Source organism: Sardina pilchardus, chromosome 22 (genome assembly GCF_963854185.1).
Source record: "Sardina pilchardus chromosome 22, fSarPil1.1, whole genome shotgun sequence".
NCBI lineage: Eukaryota > Metazoa > Chordata > Actinopteri > Clupeiformes > Clupeidae > Sardina > Sardina pilchardus.
In genome coordinates, this window is record NC_085015.1 from 6,855,208 (window position 1) to 6,880,761 (window position 25,554).

Below are 25,554 nucleotides of genomic sequence, written 5' to 3' on the forward strand. Positions count from 1 at the left end.
ACGCAATGCAGTTTGGACAGTGGTGCAATGTGGGGAGTCAATTGCTACTGGCAAGTAGCAAGCTGTAACTACTTATATACTTGAATATATTACTTATGATTTTGAAAAGCTGGGCTGTTTGACATTGAATGTCGTTGTCCAAAGCTAAAAGGCTACTCTTACTGGTTTGTTTGGTTTTATTCACTTGTCAGTTGGGATTGGCTGAGGGTCCCCACACATTCCGGAGCTTTCCAGGAAGAACCACTGGCTGAGTAAAGCTTGAGCATTCCATTTTTAAACAAATTCCATTCCAGATTGATCTGAAACCTTGCTTAGAGTAACTCTCCAGTCCCAGCTGTGTTGTCAAGACGTATACTCTAGTTTCAGTATACATGCAGTAGGTTTTTATCAAGTGATGTATTCTCTATTCAACACTGGTGCAATAAACTAAGATGTTTTAACCAAACTGTTTACCATGTTCCTCATTTCACTGAGCAAGAAGCCCTAACTCCCAGCATCCTTTTAGCACCGTTGCAAATTAATGACTTTGTGAAGTGGAACTATTACTGAGATTCTGCAGATTATTATTATTTTTTTTTACAAACATCGGTCCGGTTATGATGTGAGTAGAAAAATGCCATTATGTATGAAAAAGACAATGATCGAGTTACAACTTCAACACGCGCATAGTGTTTCTTATGTGTTATGGTTTGTATATTATTACAGTATTTTGTTAATTTCGTTAGCCAATGTCAACTATTGATTGAATTGACATTGTTGTTTATTATTGCTATGCTCCTTAATATAGTATAACTTTTAAACTGTTTACTGTTAAATGTATTGTTGTTACTTGTATGTCGCTTTGGACAGCATCTGCTACATCCCATAACCATAACCTTAACTAATACAAAGAAATGACAAGATGCACATATGCTCAATGCTCAAACTGCTGTATTGTTTAATTGCAAGATATTTTCATATATACATTCAAAATGAAATGTACATGTGTCAGCGTAGTCGTTTCTGGGTAATAATTACAGTCGTATTGCGACACATCACGTCATCCTCCACAGTGGTTGTAAGTGTTCTCTATTTCGGTTAGGTTTCCTTGTATTTCCATTTGGCAACAAAGTAGAGGGAGCAGAAGTCTGGCTAGTGCTGTGGTCAACCAGATTCAGCCCTCCTAACAACTTGCGTTCCATCCCACAGCAAAGACTGCGCTTCAATTCCATCCAAAAATACACACACAACACGACCTGTGTGTGTGTGTGCGTGTATATGTGTGTGTGTGTGTGTGTGTGTGTGTGTGTGTGTGTGTGTGTGTGTGTGTGTGTGTGTGTGCGTGTGTGTGTATTTGCAGAACTGCAAGTTAATAGAAACAAGTAATGTTTTTGCAGAGGAGAGAGACAGAGATGTAAGTGGTTGACAACCTCAGTCTTGTGTTCTTTTGAGATGAGCTGTGTCAAGCTTGTGAGTGTGTGTGACGCCTGTGAGTGTGTGTCGTGGCGTATTTCCCCAGTTCCCCAGATCTGCAGCAGTGTTTTCCCAAGCAAGCACCCACCCACCCACAATAACCCCAGTGTGTGTTAGAGAGAGAACCCATGTATGAACGAGTGTGTGTGTGTGTGTGTGTGTGTGTGTGTCTGTGCGTGTGTGTGTGTGTATGTGTAGAGCTCAATGTACATACATGTGTTTCCATGTCTGCACTTGTGTCTGTGTGAGTGTTTTTGCCTGAAGCATTTTAAGACTAATTCCGATCACACCCTGTATTGCGCGTGTGAGCCTGAGCCAAACTAGAGCCGCTTTTGGTGACAATCCGGGCCACATCAGGCTAAAGGTTCCAGAACCAATGTCAAGGGCCTGCTACAAGTTCCAGAACCATCAAGGGACACAGTGAAAGGTCCAGAACCTTGTTGAGGATTATGATGAGAAGATTCCAGAACCACGCCAAGGCACATGTTTGCCCATTTGACATCAGTCATGGGAAGCTGTAATATGTGCTTTACAAAGCATGGGCAAGGTTTCATGCAATAGAGAGTGTAATGTGTGTGTGTGTGTGTGTGTGTGTGTGTGTGTGTGTGTGTGTGTGTGTGTGTGTGTGTGTGTGTGTGTATGTGTGTGTGTATGTGTGTGCGTGTGCGTGTGCGTGTGTGTGTATATGTGTGTGTGTGTGTGTGTGTGTGTGTGTGTGTGTGTGTGTGTGTGTGTGTGTGTGTGTGTGTGTGTGTGTGTGTGTGTGTGTATATATATGTGTGTGTGTGTGTGTGAGAGTGAATTCGGTCTTCCTTTTTTCCTGTCCGCCTGTTTCTGTTTCGTCTGTCTGTCCTGTTTGCCGTGCCGTAGCATGGCGTAGCGTAGCGTAGCGAGTGGCTAAGAGAAGACAGAGCTCCAGAGAGATCACTCCTCATCAGAGCTGCTGTCCTCGTCCTCGGCCTCCGACATGTCCGCGATGGGGAAACGCAAGAGGGCCGCCACTCCACTCAGCTGGTTCAGTTCTGAGAGAGGGAGAGAAAAGAGAGAGAGAGAGGGAGAAAGAGAGAGAGAGAGGAAGAGAAAGAGAGAGGGAGAAAGTGAAAGAGAAAGAAAGATACAGAAATATAGAAAGGAAAGAAAGTAGATAAAAAAAAATTAGGAGAACAATTGGACAACATCCATTTCCTGATTTTTCACTTCGAACGAAAACAAATCTCAAAATGAACTCACGATCTCCAGAGACGTGAAGGCTGGAAAAAATCCTGCAGAGTAGAGAATAAGGAGATCCATTAGAGATCATACTGTATGAGATCACATTAGAGATCACATGAGAATACGCAGGAGAGAATAAGGAGATCCATTAGAGATCATACTGTATGAGATCACATTAGAGATCACATGAGAATATGCAGGAGAGAATAAGGAGATCCATTAGAGATCATACTGTATGAGATCACATTAGAGATCACATGAGAATACGCAGGAGAGAATAAGGAGATCCATTAGAGATCATACTGTATGAGATCACATTAGAGATCACATGAGAATACGCAGGAGAGAATAAGGAGATCCATTAGAGATCATACTGTATGAGATCACATTAGAGATCACATGAGAATATGCAGGAGAGAATAAGGAGATCCATTAGAGATCATACTGTATGAGATCACATTAGAGATCACATGAGAATACGCAGGAGAGAATAAGGAGATCCATTAGAGATCATACTGTATGAGATCACATTAGAGATCACATGAGAATACGCAGGAGAGAATAAGGAGGCAGCTATTTCAGATCACATGAGACTCTTTTGCTTTTATAAAGCCCTTTTTTCTACTTCACTCAAAGTGCTTACATGTTCATGCCTCACACACACACATTCACATGCACACACACACACACTCATCGATGGCAGAGACAACCACACAAGGCTCCAACCTGTGCGCACACACACACACACACACACACACACACACACACACACACACACACACACACACACACACACACACACACACACACACACACACACACACACACACACACACACACACACACACACACACACACACACACACACACACACACACACACTTGCCATGGCCAGGAGGCGCCGGGCAAACAGCGCCTCTACCGGCACCTCTGCCAAAGCTTCAGCTTCACAAGCTTCCCCTTTTGAAAGTTTTATGCAACTTCCTCACACGTTTACAGTAAAAGCTGTCAAACCGTTTTTCAGGAACAGATGAGAGATTCTCTTTAAAGCTACACATTTCTTTTTTTGTTCAAAATCGTTGGCTAGTTAAGCGGTTAAGTGAACAGTATCTAGAACAAGGGAAGAAAACAGTGGGTGTTCTATGTTCCCTCCTCGGAATGGTTCCTCTCAGCCTACCTCACGTTCCCACCATTGTCTCGCACGGCGTCCACCAACCGCACGTATCGACTGCGTGTCGCCACATCCTGGTGTCTGAGGGGAACAGAAAGTCCACAGTGTAAACACACACACACACACACACACATAAAAACAAGAACACACAGGTGTGTGCGATGTATGAACGCACACACACGCACACACATGCACTCCAACACACACAGGCATAGTTGCACTCACACATACACAGAGAGAAGTCATAGTCAACACACACACACACACACACACACACACACACAAAGGCATAGTTACACTCACACACACACACACACACACACACACACACACACACACACACACACACACACACACACACACACACACACACACACACACACACACACACACACACACACACACACACACACACACACACACAAATAAGCACACACAGGTGTGTGCAATGCATGAACGCACGCACACGCACACGCACACACATGCACTCCAACACACACAGAGAGAAGGCATAGTTGCACTCACACATACACAGAGAGAAGTCACAGTCAACACACACACACACAAAGACATAGTTACACTCACTCTCTCTCACACACACACACACACACACACACACACACACAAAAACAAAAACAAGCACACACAGGTGTGTGCAATGCATGAACACATGCACACGCACACACTCCAACACACACAGAGAGAAGGCATAGTTGCACTCAAACATACACAGAGAGTCAAGCATATACACACTCATTAATATACACAAGCACGCACACACACACACGCAAGCAAGCACGCACAGGATGACCTAACAAACAGGAAATATATCCAGACACAATAATGAGCAATTCTGTTCTTACTGCTTGACCTCTGCACTGCCGTTAAAACACAAGTCCATGGCCCTCATATGCACTAATGAGATGCCACAGAGCTGAGATGTGTGCTGATGGCATGGCACTGCCATTGCTGCGCTGATGTTGTTGTTGTTGTTGTTTATGTTCCGTATCCTCTACATCCTCAATGTTGCTGGGTGTTTTGGTGTGGTTTTATTGTGTATTGCTATTTATTGTTGTCTGTGCTTATATTAATGTTCAATGTGGCTCCCTTGAGTGCAAAACAAATTGCCCTCGGGGCAATAAAGGATTCATTCATTCATTACCTCCGCCAAAAGGTTATATTTTCATCGGGTTTGTTGGTTTGTCTGTCTGTCTGTCTGTTTGTTTACAAGACACCTCAAAAAGTTATGGATGGATTTCGATGAAGGTCTGATTTCAGGGAAGGTCTGAAATGACCCAAGGAAGAAACGATTACAATTGGGAGTAATCAATATCACCGTCTGGATGCAGGAGGCGGTTATGTGTTCGCTTGGCGGAAGTTTGCGCTCTCTGAGTGCTTTTCTAATTAATTAATTCATTCATTCATTCATTCATTCATTCATTCATGCATGCTAGAGAGCTGCGATGTGTGTGTGAGGTGCTACACAGCTCCGGTTCCTGCCGTCATACCTGAAGAGCTGATCGCTGATCAGTAGAATGTCAATGGCCAACGCTTCGCTCGCCTTCTCAACATGAGCCAATCTGAAACACATTGCAAAATACATAACCATGAGCCAACCTACAGAGAGGTGCTGTATTGCAACACACAGAAACAGCCAACAGACATTCAAATGCACATACTGTAATCATGGATCAGTGTACAATAAGATTTGATAATACACATGAACCAGCCTACAATGACACACATACACACCACACACACACACACACACACACACAAACACAGGTGCATGGACGCGTGCACACACACACATACGCACACACACACACAAACAAGGAGGCTGTCCAGGTCTGTTTTGTTCAGCCTACTGCAATGAACGCAGTGCAACAATGGCTTTAGACAACACAACACCCACGGCCAGGGTCTGAATGAGTGTTCACTGCTCTGCTGACTAATAGGACTGTCCAGCCAGGGAGTGGGCGTGAGCACAGGATACTCCATCCATCAATACAAAAACACACAGAGGACTGCTGGACAGATGTGCTAACTGATAGATAGATGGATGGATGGATGGATAGACTGGAAAAATGGATGGATGGATGGATGGATGGATGGATGGATGGATAGATGGCTAGACTGGAAGAATGGATGGATGATAGATGGATAGATAGATGGATGGATGGATGGATTGGTGGATGGATGGATGGATGGATGGATGGGAGGATGGATGGATGAGTGGATGGATGGATAGATGGATAGATGGATAGATGGATGGATGGACATATGGACATATGGAGAGGTCTCCCTCACCCGTAGAAGGCTCTGTCTGGTTCGTGTTGCAGCATCTTGTAGAATTCCTCCAAAGCTTTCACTTCACCCGCCGCCTACACAAACCACACACAAGGATCTCTCTTTCAACATTAACATAGATAGAGAACCTTCACCCATTAAATATTTCAATCTGGGCCGATAAACACTTTCCCCCAAATATCCCAGGCTTGGCAAAGAGCAGTGGAAATTCAGCAGGAGGGATGGCCAGTCATACTCACCTTGGTCTCCGATAGGCGGCTCGTCACCGCGGGATCTGACAGGATTTCTGTTTGGAGTGCAGAAAACAGCCCTGTCTTTATTCACTCCACTTTTGAAGCAATTTATTTCAGCAGTAGACAAGATGATGTTTCATCACTGATGAATTCACTTGTGTGTTCTCAATTCAAGGATTGTTGACTAGTTAAAAGCTCTGGAAGTCATTATGTCATTAACTGAACTGAAGATGAGAATGGGACAGATATGTTCTTGAACCGATATAACAACCGGATTGTGATTGATTGAGAACCTTCTGACAAATGCCATATATGGTCATACATACTTGTAATATTAATTCATCAAGTTTCAGTCCAATAAAATATCACCATTGCCTGTCACTGTAACACACTTCTCATGATTTAGGCCTATGTACTGACAGTCTTTATAAAATGGCATAATCCATCTTGGCAAATGGCATCACGAGAAGTGTCACAATGACACAACAGTAGCAGCAACAATGGTAACATGACATAAGCAAGACTTTCTAAGACGGATAGTTCCGGTCCTTGATTATGATTGGCTGAAAGTAGCTGTGTCTCGATGTTGCATGGCAACCATTCAGATGGAGGAGATATACAGTATTTCTTGGCAGAAGAATGATTATCTATGAACACATTGTTACATTTTCCATTGCTGTGCCTTCGTTTCATAAAATCTTGGCCAGATAGACGTACAGTAGAAACCATTTCAGAAAAGCAACAAGCCACGAGTGCGTAGTTTACACTGATTTTAGAACAGCTGAGGGAGTTTTCACAACGCCCCTTAGCTAATCTAAAAATCAGTGTAAACTGCGGCCTCTCAGGACTTATTGCTTAAATGACAACTTTTGAGGGCATTAAAGTCAGAGGGTCCAAACTGAGTAAAACCACATCATGTTCTACCCTAGACTTGTGACACATGAAGTTCTGTGAATCAACACAGGTGCTGTGCTGTGCTGTGCTGTGCTGTGCTGTCACAATTTCATAATCCTACTGGCATTTCTATTGTTTTCCCCCAGCACCACACGGTGCAAAGCATTTGAGCTGCGGCTGATGAGAGGGGGGGGTCACTATGAATAAGCATGTGGGTGACTAGTGCAGCATAATGCATTAGGTTTTTATACAGTATATCAGAAGGCCTGTAGGTGACTACTGCACCATAATGCATTAGGTTTTTATACAGTATATCAGAAGGCCTTGATCAAATCTTCATTCACTTACATTTTTTACCTCCATGTACATGTAGGTGAGCACTGCAGAATAGTGCATGAGGTGTTTACTGTATATACTGTATCAGAGGGGCTTGATCACATTTTGATTCAGTTATAATTTAGGATCCAACAACTACAAGACAACAGAGGTGAGACCAAAAAAACCATTCTGTTTTGCAATGACATCTTCACAATGACAAGTCGACTGTTAATGACACAGATATCAATACATCTTTACGATGATAAGTTATTTCCAGACCTTTCAGCGAGTACTTGTGTCCAGACGACGAGTGCACGGCCATGAACTTGGGCCGGTTCTCCAGCAGAAGCTTATTGTCCTGCCGAACGGCCTCCCTGAACAGGTAGTTGATGAACTGGTCCTTCACGAACCCGGGACTGCCCACCAGCACACACTTCACCACTGAGACAAAGCAACAGATGATGATGCTTAAACGCTTACAGTCATTTCCTGTTTATCAGCCACATTGTGTATAAGCCACAGGGCAGTGTTTTATGCAAGTTAAAATAAAACAAAACCATATTAATACCATTAATACTGCCCCCGTGTATTAACCTCACAGCTGAGGAAATTTTGCAAAATCAATGTATAAGCTGAGGCTAATAGTTGGGAAATTACGGTAAAAAACGCTTCCCTTTCTCTCCTTTGAAAAAATAAAATATCTACATGCAGGTTTGTAAAAATAAGTGAGCTGACCAACAGGACATAGTTGGGGTTTCACATCACTACAGTAACACACACAGCAAACCAAACTAGACATATCAATTCAACATCTTAAACTTTGTCAGAGCTGCCTACCGTCAAAGTTGATATGTCGCAAAATTCCCTGCATGACTGCTTCGTAGAACCGTTCTAGAGCCTGTGAGAACATTACAGAACATTTACACATCTATTGTCCTCCTATAACCATTCTAGAACCTGTGAGAACATTACAGAACATTTCAACATCCACATTCCATATTGAATCCTGAGGTAAATCTAAACATTCCCCATCATCACAGACAAACTTGAGATTAAGAGCCTTCTCAGGGAAAAGAATTAGCATCATCATCACTAATTGTGATGGCTAATACAATATTAACTTTTTACACAGATATTGTTGATCGACAGCGCTGTGTAAACATTAACAACAATAATAATGGCTGATAACAATAAATACTACTACTACTACTACTACTAATGATAATAATAATAATAATAATAATAATGTGTATATAATAACTAGAATTATAACAGTATAATTGATGTCGTTTTGGCAAGCTGTGTTCTATGGTACTCACCTTCTCATGTTGGGTGCAGCTACCTTTCCGCTTGCGAGGGATGGTCACCTCGATCTTCGCTCTCAGCAGGGTCATCGCCGAGGTCACCAGGACGATGTTGGCCAGCCCATCCTGCATCACCACGGCAGCCACATCTGCCTTCTGCGTAGGGTCACACGCTTGTTCTGTATGTCAGTCACACACACACACACACACACACACACACACACACACACACACACACACACACCTTCATTACTAGCTGACTAAGACATAATTACTGGTACTGATAGTCATAGATGCTATACTACAAGCACAACCTGATCCCCGAGGTTTGACAAAGATTAGAGCTCGCTCTCGCTACGTTCACAAAGAACACTACAATACTGACATTCATATAACTGGCAAGACATCATGTATATGGAACTGGCATTACTGACTCAAATGCAGATTAATTGAAGATTCATTACCGATTCTGTCCAGGACAACACTATCCCAGATTTTCTTAGCCAGAGTGAATTTCCTGTTCAGTTCCAATTCAATAGTGTGGTAGGCGCCCATCTGGGGGAAGATACAGCGATTAGAGCATACACGTGTACACACAGCGTACACAACTTAGGCCCGGTCATGAAATTGCTGTTAGCCAGCTACACATCATATTTACAAAACAACATTCTCAACATAAATGAATCAATTAAGATATGTAAATCACTTTTAACTTTTTAAAACAAAAATCTAAAAATTGTCAACACAAGTCGACAAAACAACAGGCTACTCTTGCTGCTGCTTTTGCTATTGTTGTTTTTGCTGATGTGGTGGACAGTTTATTTTTCTCTCCTCCTGACCTTGACATACTGGTTTTCTTCAAGGTTAGTTCCTTTGACGCGGAGCTGGCAGGCCTGAGAGTCAAAGTCGATGGTTTCCACGCATACGGTCAAGGTGGTGCGGACGCGAGAGCTGCTGCTGCTGCCTGTGGACGACTCGGTCTGCACCTTCCTGTGTGGGAGAATGCACGCAAAGCATTGTGGGTGGGGAGAACGAATACTCAGTTTCGTCAAGAAGACCAACGCCGACTCCACTGATCAGTAGAGAAAAGCAGGAATGGGCAGAAATTAACGAATATAGCTTAGCTACTGTGTAGTATTGTTATGTGTGCCTATTATTGGTGCAAGGTTATTCACTTGCTTTTGTGATGTTTAGTGTTGATTTACTGTATGTAAATCACATTTTTCTGGACTCAAATATGAAATCAAATATTATCATAAGAGAAAGTTAAGCACACACTGTCATTTTTCTTATGTTGTTTACAAATGTAACAGACTGACAGGTAAACAGAAGAGGGAGAGATGACACACCTGATGGTGGAGGCTCGTAGACTATCCCCCACCTGCACCAGGTTGTAGGTGTGCCACATGTCCTCGGCCTCCTCCGGCATCAGGGTCACCTGACTGCAGCAGACCATCACAAACACACACACACACACACACACACACACACACACACACACACACACACACACACACACAAACATAAAAAGCACTGTAACAATTTTCTTGTCCTTATAAATATAGCTTCTCTCTCAGTCACACATAGGCATACACAAACTCGGCAAGGGCCAACAGTTAAAAGGACCATAAATGAGTCACAACAACGCGATCTGACAGTTACAGCTACATCTCTAGATCTAACAAGGAATAACAAACTCCAACATCACATCCGTGCACGACCTTGCTTTGTACACTTAAGTGAATCTAATGTTCTTGTTCATGATTAGTGTGATACTCTACGCCATAAGCTAGCTGAACTATATCACGAGATAACGTTTCAGTTATCCAGGGAATCTAGTGAATTACATGAAGCTAAAAGCTAGCTACTTGGCTAGCAGCTGTGCATGTGGGGATCTGCAGACTGAAAATGTGAACAGGTGGCAGACTTGGCTCAATGCAGACCAAGTGTGACTGAACGAAAGTAGGGAAAGCTAGCCACGTACACCAGGATAGCATTAGCTGGTTTGTGTGGGAAAGAAAACAATACTGCAAGTACTAACTAGCTAGTAACAGTCAACTACTAGGCTAACCATCAAAATAATGTGCTCCCTGTCACTTACCCGGCATTGTCTTTCTCGATGTCTTTGTGGAGCAACTTCATGGCACGGAAGGTCTGATGTTAGTATGGCAAAAGTAAATATCTTGAAAAAGGTATGTTATTCCATTGATTTAAAGAAATAGGTTATTTTTGAGCGACATAAACAGGCCATCCTTCTACTATGGAATGAATCACTACAGTAGAAACCGTCGCGTGTCCATTGCGTCATTCCAACACACCAATTCCATATTTGGTCCGATTTGGTCACTTCCGTGAACGACAAAAAAGATCTACCGCTGTCGCACATTGATAGTTTATATTTATTTGCAGGCCTTAAATTGCTTTTATCTGGGATTACATGTGGAAAATGTTTTTATCGGCCTTTAGCATTGGGAGATAATTATTTAATTTGGACAACTACAATGTTGCTTTCTTGCAATAGGGAACATGCTGATGTTGCAGTATTTGCTATATATTTAACTATTGTCATTTACTATATATATCATGTTTCCATAAGGATACTGACATAAATTGTGTCAATTATATAATGATGTTTTCCTCCAGAACTATGAATGGAATTTAATTATTTACTGTTCTGTTGTCACTGTAACTTGTACTTCGTGACTGACATAATGTCACAGCCAATCCGTAACCAAAAAACAATTTCACCAAATCCTGGGAGGAGCTTTCCACAGCCTATGAATCCGAAGAACGGACCGTTTTACCCGCCTCCTTACGTGCTCAACAACCGCTTCCTCTGGCTACGTTTCTGGAGGGACGGGAAAAGAAACGTTGAAACTTAGAAATATATATTTAATTTGGTGTTTATTGAAAAATCAAAGTATAAAGTGGTGTCTTGGAGCGCAGATATTTCGGTTCTTATTACTCTATTCCGCTTGCTCCGTTGCATATTTTCATAGTTATCTTCTATTTGCCGTAGTGATAGCTGTGCAGTTAAGCCCGCCGTGTTAGCTAGCTAATTGGCTAGCTAGCGACTAGCCTCTCCTTCACTCTGCCGTGTTGAGTTCAGTTGTTCGAAAAAAAAGGCTTAATTTAACGAGACCTAATGGCAGAATCTGACAAGTTAAACATCGATTCAATTATACAACGCCTCCTCGAAGGTAAGCTTATTTGAATGTGCATTATCTTGGATGTGTGTTTGCATTTCTAACGTGAGTAAAAGGCAAAGATGGCCACAGTCTAGCAGCTAGCAACACATACAAGTACAGCTATGTGGGTAGCTAACGTTAATTAGCCAACAGCTACGTCTAGTGCGGTTCAGGTACAGTTAGCAAGCCACATCCCAAAGTAAAAGTTTACGATGGTTTAGATCGGAGGGTTAGCTAGAGATTAGCATATTCAGCTTCACTGATGGATATATCCACCATTTTTCCTGGGGGTTGCATGGAAGTTTGAATGAGCAAATGAATGTAAGCTACTTAGCTAGCACGTTAACGTGTTGTGTTAACGTCAAGGTGTCGAGTTTCCTGGATTAACTGTTATCCCCACACATTTGTTGTGGATATTTGCAACGTTAACAAATATAGTTAAGGGTTCAATTGAAAGTGCAATCTCCGTTATGGAGCGTAAGTGCGGGCAAGCTAACATTGATGTTACACAAGTGCGATACTGGAGACCATTGCTATCGTAGGAAAACATCCTTATGACTTTAGGGCAGTGTTTACTGCCGCAATATGTACAGACACCATGACGGCCATCGCCTAATCGACCATAACCCTGCTTCTTTCTCTTGCTCTCGTCACGCTAGTGAAGGGTTCTAGGCCTGGGAAGAACGTCCAGTTGACGGAGAATGAGATCCGCGGTCTGTGCCTCAAATCCCGGGAGATTTTCCTCAGTCAACCCATTCTTTTGGAACTCGAGGCACCGCTAAAGATTTGTGGTAAGTGTTGAACCATGTGCACAAGGCAGATTTGTACTTTCATATCGAAGCACGCAACGTCAAAATTTCGTCGTTTTGGCCTGCATGCACGTCATTTTACAACGTGATGGAACGTGACACATGTGTTCGGATCCCTCCTTGCATCTTCTTTTATTGTGATTGGAGTTATCCGTATATTTGTAAACATTCCCTTGCATATTTTTGACCTGCTCTAGGTGATGTCCATGGTCAGTACCACGACCTCCTGAGGTTGTTTGAGTATGGTGGCTTCCCCCCAGAGAGCAACTACTTGTTCCTGGGCGACTATGTGGACAGAGGCAAGCAGTCCCTAGAGACCATCTGTCTGCTGTTGGCCTACAAAGTCAAATACCCTGAGAATTTCTTTCTTCTGCGAGGCAATCATGAATGTGCCTCCATCAACAGGATATATGGTTTTTATGATGAATGTAAGTGAAGAAATGTTTCTCTCTCTCTCTCTCACACACACACACACACACACACACACACACACACACACACACACACACACACACATAAAAACACTGTATTCTTCATAAATACATAAATATAGCTATCAAGAGTAAATGATACTCTAAGTCATACACATTCATGACTGGCTTCTCAAATGAACATCTGGATCAATCATTGCGATCCAATCACCTACATAACAAACACTGTAATCCCCGTAATTATTATTATATTACTTGACACTCTTATATAGAGATTATCATTAAATTGGCTAACAGTCCCCACTGCAGAAACTCGGGGCTTAATTGGCACTCTGAGGCACCCATTGGTGGAATGGCATCTGAGATTTAACTTGAATCCTTCATGTGTGTCTTATGGAAACCCAGATGTCTATCTGCTAGACCACCGGCATTGGTTTTAGCAATTTGGTTTAACATTGGCATGTTGACCGTTTGTGGGAGGCAGGGTTGGTTCATTTTGTAAACAATTTAACACCTAATGGGGTAATGTCTAATGTGGTGCATTCAGAAACTGTACACTCAATAATGTGTCCTTGCTTATATTTTGGCATATACTGCCATTTACTGTACCCAGTCATCCAAGGAATCTGTATGTGCCCCTGTTTTCTGAACCTTTTGGTGCCCTCTCCAGGCAAGAGGCGGTATAACATCAAGCTGTGGAAGACGTTCACCGACTGCTTCAACTGCCTACCTGTCGCTGCCATTGTTGACGAAAAGATCTTCTGTTGTCATGGAGGTACGTGGCAGCTATTGCTAAGTGCCAAAGGTGTGAACTCCACACCTGTTACCCAGTGATGATCAAACCCATAATTCTGCAGTAATTTCCTGCGTATTAGCCGCATCATGTATAAGCCACAGGCCGGTGTTTATGCAAGTTAAAAGAAACAAAACCATGTTAACACCATATTAGCTACCCCCATGTGTGAACCTCATAACGGGAGATTTTTGCAAAATCCATGTATCCACCTCTTTCCTTAACCCGGAAATATGTATCGTTGCGATGGTTACGATACTGTTTTCAACTTCCGTTCATTCTGTTAACATGTGCGTTCTCCATAGCAAACTAGGTTATGCCTCAACTTAGATTTCTTTCGAAATGTTGACAATTCTGCCCTCAGCATGTATATACTGCATCACATATAACCTATATAAAATAGAAAAGTTGACTTTTATATGCGTTATGATATGTTAAGCACCGTAAACCGTCACGTTAAAACAGATACAATGCAGCTTCGCCGGAAATAGAAAACCGTCTCGGTGTCATGGCGACCCCCATTGTTGGCTGCGGAATATCGTGGATAAGCTGCGGCTAATAGTTGGGAAATTACAGTAAAGGTTATACAGTCATAAAACTGTTGGAAAATACGTTTTATGTAAATGTTTGAATTTATGTTTTCCGCCTTCTAATTGTCATTCATGTTAGATGGACTTTCTGCTTTGGGCTTTTTTCAGGGCCGCAATCCCATGTTTTAATTTCACATGTACTTCTCTCCTCTGTTTCTGGTTGTTAAACCAGTTTTCCATTTCTGTGTGTGTGTAAGAAATCTCTGAAATCTGTGGCTTTCTGCGTGTGTGTGTTTGTGAGAGAGAGAGAGAGATTTAGAGGCTTGATGTACTCCTGTTTGGGTAGCTGTGTGTCTCTGCTCTGTAAACATGTAGGCTACGTGTTTTATGGCTTCTCACAGCTCTTATCTCTCTGGGTCTGTTCCTCTGCGCACTGCTGTTTGTGCAACTGATGCGGTTATGTAACTTGGTGGAAATCTGTGTTTGCTGTGTTTCCAAACAACATTTGCATTGTTATTACAGGACATCTCGGTAGCGTAACAGTGGTCATGTAAGTGGCCCTGTGCGTGAAGTTGCCAGTCTTAGAAAGTGTGTGTGTGTGTGTGTATATGTGTGTGTGTGTGTGTGAGCAGAGAGAGAGAGAGAGAGAGAGCGAGCAGGCTTTGGAGTTGGACGTCCACTTACCTTGACCTTCCCCCATATGTGGAAAAATCTCTGGCATTTTAGTCAGAGATGTCTGCTGTCGTGTTTGTTTTTCCTTTGTGGATTTGTAATTTGCTGGCAGGCATAATCTTTTAGTTTAATGAAAAGTTCCATCAGTGCTAGGAAGATCCAGTGATTCTTTGCAGCTGGTTTTGGGGGAGGGTGTCGGTAGATTATCAATTCAATGTACATGAACATTAATAGAATAATACATTGTGGATTCTGTCCATCATACAAGGAACGTTTGGCTTAGTTGTGTAGTGTCAACAATTTGCGTATAATAACAATCTTGTCAGATCGAAGTGTGTGCGTGTGTAAGGGTGCAGATGTTTAAAGAAAGGGATGGACCCTTTAAACTGGTCGGAACCACAAATGTTATGTTGGAAGCTGTGTGTGGCCTCTGCATGCACGGCTAGTTGAGAAATCAGAATAGTATTTCAATCTAGTTGAGATTCCGGCTCGTGTGTTTTCGCATCACAATGCATGGTGAAAACAATTATTTCTCACAGCTCTACTGATAGGTGCACATCTCGATCTTTAAAAAGAAAAAGAAAAAAACACGACTTCACCACAGGCTTGGTGTGTGTGTGTGTGTGTGTGTGTGTGTGTGTGTGTGTGTGTCTGTCTGCTTTAATGTCAATGTCAATGTCTGTCACCTTGCTTTGACCGCTCTTCTTCCACAGGCCTGTCACGTGTGTGTGTGTGCGCGCGTGTGTGTGTGTATGTGTGTGTGTCAGTATGTCCTATTTTGCACATCCTCTATGTATGTCTTGAATGTTGTCCTGCAGTCTTTGTGTGTGTGTGTGTGTGTGTGTCTACTTTTGTCAGTGTCTGGTACCCTCTCATGACCTCTTTCCTCCTGAAGCTTATCTTCATCGTCTGTGTGTGTGCGTGTGTCTCTTTAAAAGCTATTGAAAGAACCCTGGGTTGTATTTAGCTAATTGATTATGCAGGAAGTTCCAGGCTTTAAGAATTGCATTTGATCTGTGATGTGAAGACCGACTTGAAAACGCGTTTAGTATATGACCACTAATGAATGTGTGGCCTTGGTCCCTCATCCTTCGGCCTGTTCCTATTATGTGTGTTTATTTGTCCTTGTGTCAGTCCTTCATCCCTAGTTGACCTATCGTGTGTGTGTGTGTGTGTGGGCTGATTGGTTTCCATAGTGGTCTATGTGTGTTTGTGGTGTCTGGTATCCATAGTGATGTATGTGTGGGCTCCTCAGGTCTATCTCTAGCGTGTGTGTGTGTGTGTGTGTGTGTGTGTGTGCTCCTCAGGCCTGGTCTCTATAGTGGTGTGTGTGTGTGTGTGTGTGTGTGTGTGTGTGTGCTCCTCAGGCCTGGTCTCTATAGTGTGTGTGTGTGTGTGTGCTCCTCAGGCCTGGTCTCTAATAGGTGTGTGTGTGTGAACTTTATAGTGATGTCTACGTGTGTGTGCTCCTCAGGCCTGGTCTCTATAGTGGTGTGTGTGTGTGTGTGCTCCTCAGGCCTGGTCTCTATAGTTGTGTGTGTGTGTGTGTGCTCCTCAGGCCTGGTCTCTATAGGTGTGTGTGTGTGTGTGAACTTTATAGTGATGTCTACGTGTGTGTGCTCCTCAGGCCTGGTCTCTATAGGTGTGTGTGTGTGTGAACTTTATAGTGATGTCTACGTGTGTGTGCTCCTCAGGCCTGGTCTCTATAGTGGTGTGTGTGTGTGTGTGTGTGTGTGCTCCTCAGGCCTGGTCTCTATAGGTGTGTGTGTGTGTGTGCTCCTCAGGCCTGGTCTCTATAGTGGTGTGTGTGTGTGTGTGCTCCTCAGGCCTGGTCTCTATAGTGGTGTGTGTGTGTGTGTGTGTGTGTGCTCCTCAGGCCTGGTCTCTATTAGAGATGCACCGATCGATCGGCCGCCGATTGGAATCGGCCGATTTTCACGTGATCGGCCACGACCGGCGACCGGCCGGTCAGTCTGAGACATGCCGATTTTATGCCGGTCAAATGCACTCGCACGTACTTGTAACAACATCACACTCACACAGCTGAGTTTGCAAAGTTTGATGAAGCTAGGCCAACAGTCAGGGCTGGATAAAGCGCTAATACTGAGTTTTTCTATGCAGCGAACGCTGTGCTTTGCCATATTGCATGGAATTTACTATACTAAGCTGTCACTTCAGGTTACAGCGCTCATCAAAGCCCGTCCTTGCCGCTAATTGCGTGCCCACAGCTGAACCACAAGCGCTATCAATAAGCAGCGACATAGCACGGCAGGAATAGACATAGTTTTGCTTCGGTTTGCCAACTTATCATGTATTCTTTCACACTACTACAACAACTAAGTCCGATTTACACATTTAGAGGTTTATTTCATTACCTTTTGTCTGATCACGCCTGTATATTTCTTCTAAATTCGCCAAAAGTTAGCATTCTAACGTGTCATAAACTACCGCGACCGTGATACAAAACATATCATGCGTGGTGTCGTTGGAAAGCTCCTGCATGACGTTACAGTATGCCATCCAAATATGGACATTTCCTTAGTATCCGCAAGCAATCGCGAAAGTTCAAAGAAGAGTGTGGACTGAGAATGTAAGTCATTTGCTGTGTTTCAAGGCTTCTCAAAATTATTTTTTTTTGTTGTTATTTTCCAACATCTCAGCTATGTAGCACTAACTTCAGTTATCAGTATTCTGAAGATATTTACAGTTGGATATTGCATATGGATGTGAGAAGAAAAGAAATAGTGTTCCTAGTGCATTTCTACATGTGTGAAATGAATGTCCCACACTGGGATTACTGCAGCTGAAGAAGACTTGAAGAAGAATCTGTCTATTCACATTTTTCTACCAGCCATTGATAAGTTGATTACATTTCTAACATGTTGTATTAAAAAAAATATATAGGCTAGAAAATAACTCTTTGTTTGTGCTGTAAAGTGGTTAGAAGAAATTAAATCGGAATCGGCTAAAATCGGTATCGGCCGGTCAAACTAGATGAAAAATCGGAAATCGGAATCGGCCAAAAACTTGCAATCGGTGCATCTCTAGTCTCTATAGGTGTGTGTGTGTGAACTTTATAGTGATGTCTACGTGTGTGTGCTCCTCAGGCCTGGTCTCTATAGGTGTGTGTGTGTGTGTGTGTGTGTGTGTGTGTGAACTTTATAGTGATGTCTACGTGTGTGTGCTCCTCAGGCCTGGTCTCTATAGGTGTGTGTGTGTGTGTGTGTGTGTGAACTTTATAGTGATGTCTACGTGTGTGTGCTCCTCAGGCCTGGTCTCTATAGTGGTGTGTGTGTGTGTGTGCTCCTCAGGCCTGGTCTCTATAGTGGTGTGTGTGTGTGTGTGTGCTCCTCAGGCCTGGTCTCTATAGGTGTGTGTGTGTGTGTGTGTGTGTGTGAACTTTATAGTGATGTCTACATGTGTGTGCTCCTCAGGCCTGGTCTCTATAGGTGTGTGTGTGTGTGTGTGTGTGAACTTTATAGTGATGTCTACATGTGTGTGCTCCTCAGGCCTGGTCTCTATAGGTGTGTGTGTGTGTGTGTGAACTTTATAGTGATGTCTACGTGTGTGTGCTCCTCAGGCCTGGTCTCTATAGGTGTGTGTGTGTGTGTGTGTGTGCTCCTCAGGCCTGGTCTCTATAGGTGTGTGTGTGTGTGTGTGTGTGTGTGTGTGTGTGTGTGTGTGTGTGTGTGTGTGCTCCTCAGGCCTGGTCTCTATAGGTGTGTGTGTGTGTGAACTTTATAGTGATGTCTACGTGTGTGTGCTCCTCAGGCCTGTCTCCGGACCTGCAGTCGATGGAGCAGATCCGGCGTGTGATGCGGCCCACGGACGTGCCGGACCAGGGCCTCCTGTGCGACCTGCTGTGGGCCGACCCCGACAAGGACGTGACCGGCTGGGGCGAGAACGACCGCGGCGTCTCCTTCACCTTCGGAGCGGACGTCGTCGCCAAGTTCCTCCACAAGCACGACATGGATCTCATCTGCCGTGCCCACCAGGTCAGCTAGCCAGCTAGTTAGCCGGCGAGCCAATCATAATCTTAGGCAGGCCTGCCAAGCCGGATAGTAAGAGAAGCTAGACACAGCCAGGTTGACCGGGTGACCAGGAAGTAGGTTTTTGGTTATGGTTAGGGGTTTTTGTGATGGACATGATAATGTGGTCAGCAAAATTCCCTTCACGTTCCTCTAGCTGTTAAGTGTGTGGAGTTAAAAAAACCCAAAAAGAACATGCAAGCAAAAAACCTGTGTGTGCCTCGTCCTAGCTCTGTAAATATGACTCAGCCATGCTATATTATGGGCAGTCAGCATCAAATCATACAGCGTGTATCTTTAATACAGCTTGGACTGAGCCATGCTCTTCTAGGCGGTCAGCACCTTGCTCACGCCCTCTTCTCAACCCTGAGCCTTCTTATGAAAAGAAAACACACATCCAGTATTTACCAAACATGGTTGCGGCTGGAACGATCTCTGAGCCTGTTTAGGGCTGGTAGGGACCTGTAGTCCCGTTGCTGGCGGCCATTTTAATGTTTCAGTGCCAGAGGTGCTCAAGACACCCTCAACAACTGGTGTTGTCAGCCGGGCGTTCTCTTAAGTTCTAGAAGCCAGAGGTGCGTTCAAATTCGGCAAACATTGGCTAACGTTTGTGTGTGAGAATGTTTTGATTGTGTTGACTATGTTTTAACACTTAAATTTGAACGATGTTCATGGAGAGCTACCACCTCAGACTGTTTGCGAGTGTTTGCAAACGTTCGCCAAAAACTCAAGACAAACAGAAACATGTTGGCCTTTTGTTTGCGAATTTGAAGGCACCTCAGTTTAGGCTCGTAAGAGCAGGCTTGAGGCAGCCTGAAGAAACACACCTTTCTAGGGAAAAGCAGAACTTGTCAAGAACCGGAGGGAAATGGGTACGAGCGGGTCGTGCTCCGGCGTTTGTTCCATCTCGGCGGCAGAGCAGAAGGGAGAGAAGGGACAGAACACTAGCGGTCATCTTGGAGGGCCAGACCTGAGCCAGGTATTAGGACCAGCTAAAATGGTGTGTGTGTGTGTGTGTGTGTGTGTGTGTGTGTGTGTGTGTGTGTGTGTGTGTGTGTGTGTGTGTGTGTGTGTGTGTGTGTGTGTGTGTGTGTGTGTGTGTGTGTGTGTGTGTGTGTGTGTGTGTGTGTGTGTGTGTGTGTGTGTGTGTGTGTGTGTGTGTGTGTGTGTGTGTGTGTGTGTGTGTGTGTGTGTGTGTGTGTGTGTGTGTGTGTGTGTGTGTGTGTGTGTGTGTGTGTGTGTGTGTGTGTGTGTGTGTGTGTGTGTGTGTGTGTGTGTGATTATTTAGAACTCAGTGTTGGCCTTAATTTTATTGTCTTAAGATTTCAAATGGTCTGTTTATTGTGATGTTATCCTGAACGGGTCATCCCACTGCTGACCACTGTAAAAGTGAGCACTGTAAAAAAAAAAAAAAAAAAAAAAAAAGCATCAGGATTCTGTTGTGGGATATGATGGCCTCTGGTGGTCATTCAATTAATTGCAGAAGGCTGTTGAGAAATAACAGGATTGAAGTGTGCCAGTGCCTGTGCACTAAGCCACTGAACTATTTTAAGTGCAAGTCTCTACAGAGCAACTGTTTTGCTCACGCTTGCTTGCATGGCACTGGCAGTGGATACAAAGAACAAGATTTGTTTCTCTTGCTGACCACACACTACAGCATTTCTACATGCTCTATGAATGTCATTATGGTGTAGCCACGTTGCAAATGTTTGTGTCCTTAAAAGCGGAGCTATTGAAAACATTTTTTTACATTTTAAAAATGAATAATCTTTTTTTTTTTTTAAGGTAAACTATGCAACGTTTTTCAGTTAAATCAATTCGTTCCATACTGTTATATATGATTAAATGAGTCATTACCAGTCAACCGGTGTTTTTTCCGGCCGCCCTAGTGGTCTGTAGCGGTAGAACCACGCTTGCAATTTCAGGAGCCCTCGGGCACGCACCCATGTTCTAATCCAGGAAGTGTCATGTAAAGTCTCATAAAAAGGCACGGCAGACTGACCAATTGAGGAGATTTGTGAAATATACACACTAAAGCTGTAGGGGAAGCTCTGCAGAGAAATATGCAAGCATAAAACGAGCGTAAACTAAAAATGAAGGCGAAACCGGCGATGAAATCGCCAATCCTGCATAGTTTTCCTTTAACGAGGTCACACAAGTGCTACTTGAGAAAAAGAATCGCGCCCTGAAGTATTAATTCATGAACTGATGTGATCGACCAAAGGCTTGCAGGCTCCTCAATAACGTTGTTTCCCATTGGTTGTTGCTCAGGTGGTGGAGGATGGCTCTTCAATAACGTTGTTTCCCATTGGTTGTTGCTCAGGTGGTGGAGGATGGCTACGAGTTCTTTGCGAAGCGCCAGCTGGTCACACTGTTCTCTGCCCCCAACTACTGCGGCGAGTTCGACAACGCCGGAGCCATGATGAGCGTGGATGAAACACTCATGTGCTCCTTCCAGGTGTGTGTGTGTGTGTGTGTGTGTGACTGTATTTTATTGATCTATTGCCATGTGCACATGTTTTCAAAGACTAAACAAGAAGTCAGTGTGAGAAGTGTAAATAGATGTAGTTTGAATGCATCACTGCAAACACACTCCAAACACACTCCACATCTGAGGGAATGAAGTAAGCTGATGTCACTGAGAGTTTCAGGTTTAGCCCAAGTCCTTTCAGTGGTGTTCTTTATGTGTTGCTGGATTGCTGTTTACTCACAAATTCTCTCTCCCTCTCCCCCCCCCCTCCCTCTCCCTCTCCCTCTCCCTCTCCCTCTCCCTCTCCCTCTCCCTCTCCCTCTCTCCCCCTCTCTCCCTCTCCCTCTCTCTCCCTCTCTCTCTCTCTCCCTCTCTCTCTCTCCCTCTCTCTCCCTCTCTCTCTCTCTCTCTCTCCCTCTCCCTCTCCCTCTCCCTCTCCCTCTCCCTCTCCCTCTCCCTCTCCCTCTCCCTCTCCCTCTCTCCCCCTCTCTCCCTCTCCCTCTCTCTCCCTCTCTCTCTCTCTCCCTCTCTCTCTCTCCCTCTCTCTCCCTCTCTCTCTCCCTCTCTCTCCCTCTCTCTCTCTCTCTCTCTCCCTCTCCCTCTCCCTCTCCCTCTCCCTCTCCCTCTCCCTCTCCCTCTCCCTCTCTCCCTCTCTCTCCCTCTCTCTCTCTCTCTCTCCCTCTCCCTCTCCCCAGATTCTGAAGCCAGCCGATAAGAAGCTGTTCTCCTACAGCGGCGGAGGTGGCTTCGGCTCCGGGCGACCGGTCACCCCGCCCAGGAACTCGGCCAAGGCCGGCAAGGCCAAGAAATGACCCGCTCCACACTCGTCCTCCTCTCCTGCACTCCTCTGCTCTTCTACCTCTCCTCCTGTCCTTTTACTTCTCCTGTTTTTTTCTCTCTCTCTCCTCCCTCAATCCTTCACTTCAACCCCCCCCCCCCCCCCCCCCCCCCCCACCTTTATTTTCCTCTCCCCCTTTTTGTCTTCATCCTCTTTTCTTGGACACCAAAATCGCCCCGGTGTTGTAGCGTTAGTCTGTCCCGGTTCTGGCTCAGTGTTGGCCCAGGTCCGGGCCTGATTGGGCTGCTCCTTGGGTCAGTGCAGTCTCCACGACTTCACCTTTTAGTTCTCTTTGTTCCTTCAGCTGCATTTTCTTAATGACTTCATGATGTGTGTTTGTCGTCGTGTGTTTGTGTTTGTGTGTGTGTGGGCCTGTACATTTGCTCACCGATTGTGTGTGCGAGACCGAAAGAGAGTCGAATCAGAAAAACCTGGATGCCTGTTGCAACAGACTCCGAATTGATTTGAATGCCTGATTTAATGCGTGTCTGAGTTTGTGTGGGCCCGAGTTACAGTGTGTGTGTGTGTGTATGTCTGTGTGAATAAAAACATTTTTTGCCCCCCATCCCATCTCCCTAAAGCTGTTCTTTTCACCCCAGCTCCCCTCCGCCTGCCCTGTAGGGTCCAATTTAAAATCTTAAGTGCAGGAAACACCACACCTACCCCCCACCCCCCACCCCCTCTTCCTCCTCCTGCACACCCCAAACTCGAAGGTTAGAAGCACAACATTGCCGTCAGGCGGAGGGGATCCCCCCCAACCCCCCACCCCCACCCCCTCCTGGGGGGACCCTGTGTAGGCTAGCCCAGCCTGACTGCTGACCATTCCCTGCTCTGAAACCAATCTAAACCCTTGGCACAAACACACAGGGGGCACTCTCACTGCCAGCCACTGTTTCTAATGTAAAGAACAGATGTGGTGTTACACTGTGTGTGTCTGTGTGTGTGTGTGTGTCTCTGTCTGTGTGTGTGTGTGTGTGTGTGCACGTTTCTGGCACATATGGCAGGGGTTTGTCAGATTGAGAGATCCAGTCACGTGAAGGCTGATGGGTTGGGTCGTGTGTGGTGGTGTTTGGCTATTTGAGATCACTGATATGGGGAGAGGATGTCCAGTCGATGCTGCGTATTGGACCTGTCACAGTATACTTCATTAGTCTACTTCAGCTACCAGACTCGAGTCTAAAAGGTGTCCGTACCCTTCAGGCACTTTTCCTTTGTGGAGCGTAGTAAGAGATGCCGATTGCTGAGAATTTACTTCACCTCCCCAGAAACGGGAAATGTTTTTTTGTTGTTATTCTCGTTCTCTCTCTCTCTCTCTCTCTTTCTCTCTCTTTTGGTTTTATTTTTAATCTTCAGAAATGGCAGTGAAGATATTTGCCCTTTTGTTTTTGTGTGTGTGCTCTGAGACCAGTTGATAACTTCAAAAAGCACAACCCTTAATCTGCAGGAAAAGCCCGTCTGAAGAGGTGTGCGTGTGTGTGTGTGTGCGTGTGTGCGTGCATATGCACATATGCACCTTTGTGCTTGGTGTTCAGACCGAACGCCAAAACTGTCACACAATGCATCTGCCCCCCCTGGTGCAGTGCAGCGTGTGTGTGTGTGTGTGTGTGTGTGTGTGTGTGTGTGTTTGTGTTTGTGTTTGTGTATTGGAGAGAGAGAGAGAGAGAGAGAGAGAGAAAGAAAGGTGCGCTGGCTTCATACAGGTCAAGGGGTCCAGCTAGTAGGGCACAAAAGAAACTTTTATCAGAAACCGATTTCTAAACGAGTCCAGAGGTAGAGACGACACATAATACACATAATTTAGGATTTTCATGAAATGGTAGATTTGTACAGCTTTAATTACTTGAAGGAGAACTTTTTCTTTTTTTTGTAGTATTCATGAAATCAACCAATAAATTCAGAATCTGATACAAAAAGCCTGTGTGTGATATTTTCTTCTGTGTGTGTGTTATTGACCGTGTCTGTCTCGTTGGTTTATGTTAACCGAGGTTGGAGAGGATTGTAAACTGGCTCCATCTGTTCATGCGTATGTGTCTGCCTGCTTACATAACTCCGATCTAATTTAATTTTTCATGCACGATAAGCCACCATTGTGGTCCATAGTGATCCGGATAGAGGGAGTCACTTTGTCCTGCTGTCCTATACTATAGCAATGAGAGTCGGCAGTCAGTTACCTGGCCACTGTTGTGCTCTGTTGGCAGTTTTTGATCTGCTTATATTGAGCTGATGGGTGTGCTTTCTATTGTTTACACTATCTTGAGTTTACACTTGTTTTTTCTAAATAAATAAAAACAAACAAACAAAAAATGCAGAAACTAAGATTAGAAAAGCCGTAAGAACAGTTAAAGGGAAATCTTGAAGCAATATCAGTTTTGGAGTACTACCACTAGATGGCACGGTAGAGTTTTCTGGGGGTACTGAAAGGGGGTATGCCTGAATCTCGATTTCCCCCCTCATAAGGACTACAGTACGGACTATGTCGAGAGCTGCACTCTCATCCTCTCCCTCAAAACTCTGACACTTAGGAGACGATAAATAACCAGCCTAAACTGAACTGCTTACGCATGCAAAGCAAGAAGTCCTCTGGGGTCAAGGGGACAGCCCTAGTGCCCCCCCCCCCCCCCCATGCACTTACTGGGGAACACACTCGCAAGGCTCTTCTCAATGTTTCTCCTTGGTCCTTTGGCTCGTTCCCACTGACCTATAAAAGAATGATGGGGCGGCAACAATGAGATAGTCTATCCAGTGTTCTTTAGGAGAAGAGACGTTGAGAAGAGCCTTCAGTGTCTGAGTCTGTGAGTGTTGAATGGGCCTTAATGGGGCCTATGACTTGACTAAAGTGAACGCCACTTCATTAGGGCACACTTATGGTATTTGGAGAGAGCGAAACATGTCTCCAGTGTG

At 44.4% G+C, this 25,554-nt stretch overlaps 2 protein-coding genes across 2 annotated transcripts; one reads left to right on the forward strand and one right to left on the reverse strand.

The window, feature by feature from the left end:
* Positions 1 to 913: 913 nt before the first annotated feature.
* On the reverse strand, positions 914 to 11,183 carry pelo (pelota mRNA surveillance and ribosome rescue factor). The gene is made up of 13 exons (XM_062526581.1): positions 10,996 to 11,183; positions 10,244 to 10,336; positions 9,734 to 9,884; positions 9,359 to 9,449; positions 8,910 to 9,073; positions 8,428 to 8,488; positions 7,870 to 8,031; positions 6,385 to 6,431; positions 6,146 to 6,219; positions 5,344 to 5,415; positions 3,842 to 3,916; positions 2,683 to 2,714; positions 914 to 2,474 (listed from the first exon to the last, which is right to left on the reverse strand). The coding sequence occupies exons 1-13, from the start codon at positions 11,034 to 11,036 to the stop codon at positions 2,377 to 2,379; spliced, it is 1,161 nt and encodes a 386-aa protein (XP_062382565.1). The 5' UTR covers positions 11,037 to 11,183; the 3' UTR covers positions 914 to 2,376.
* A 534-nt stretch (positions 11,184 to 11,717) lies between these two features.
* LOC134069650 (serine/threonine-protein phosphatase alpha-2 isoform-like) lies at positions 11,718 to 24,560 on the forward strand. Its single transcript, XM_062525673.1, has 7 exons — positions 11,718 to 12,094; positions 12,742 to 12,873; positions 13,089 to 13,319; positions 13,993 to 14,097; positions 19,089 to 19,312; positions 21,669 to 21,803; positions 22,511 to 24,560. The coding sequence occupies exons 1-7, from the start codon at positions 12,040 to 12,042 to the stop codon at positions 22,625 to 22,627; spliced, it is 999 nt and encodes a 332-aa protein (XP_062381657.1). The 5' UTR covers positions 11,718 to 12,039; the 3' UTR covers positions 22,628 to 24,560.
* The last annotated feature ends 994 nt before the right edge of the window (positions 24,561 to 25,554 follow it).

Coding starts and splice junctions, on each gene's coding strand:
- LOC134069650 (XM_062525673.1), top strand. CDS start 12,040: ATGGCAGAATCTGACAAGTTAAACATCGATTCAATTATACAACGCCTC. Junction 14,098..19,088: donor GATCTTCTGTTGTCATGGAG/GTACGTGGCAGC, acceptor TGTGCTCCTCAG/GCCTGTCTCCGGACCTGCAG. Junction 19,313..21,668: donor TCATCTGCCGTGCCCACCAG/GTCAGCTAGCCA, acceptor GTTGTTGCTCAG/GTGGTGGAGGATGGCTACGA.
- pelo (XM_062526581.1), bottom strand. CDS start 11,036: ATGAAGTTGCTCCACAAAGACATCGAGAAAGACAATGCCGG. Junction 10,337..10,995: donor ATCGAGAAAGACAATGCCGG/GTAAGTGACAGG, acceptor GGTCTGCTGCAG/TCAGGTGACCCTGATGCCGG. Junction 2,475..2,682: donor CCTTCACGTCTCTGGAGATC/GTGAGTTCATTT, acceptor TCCCTCTCTCAG/AACTGAACCAGCTGAGTGGA.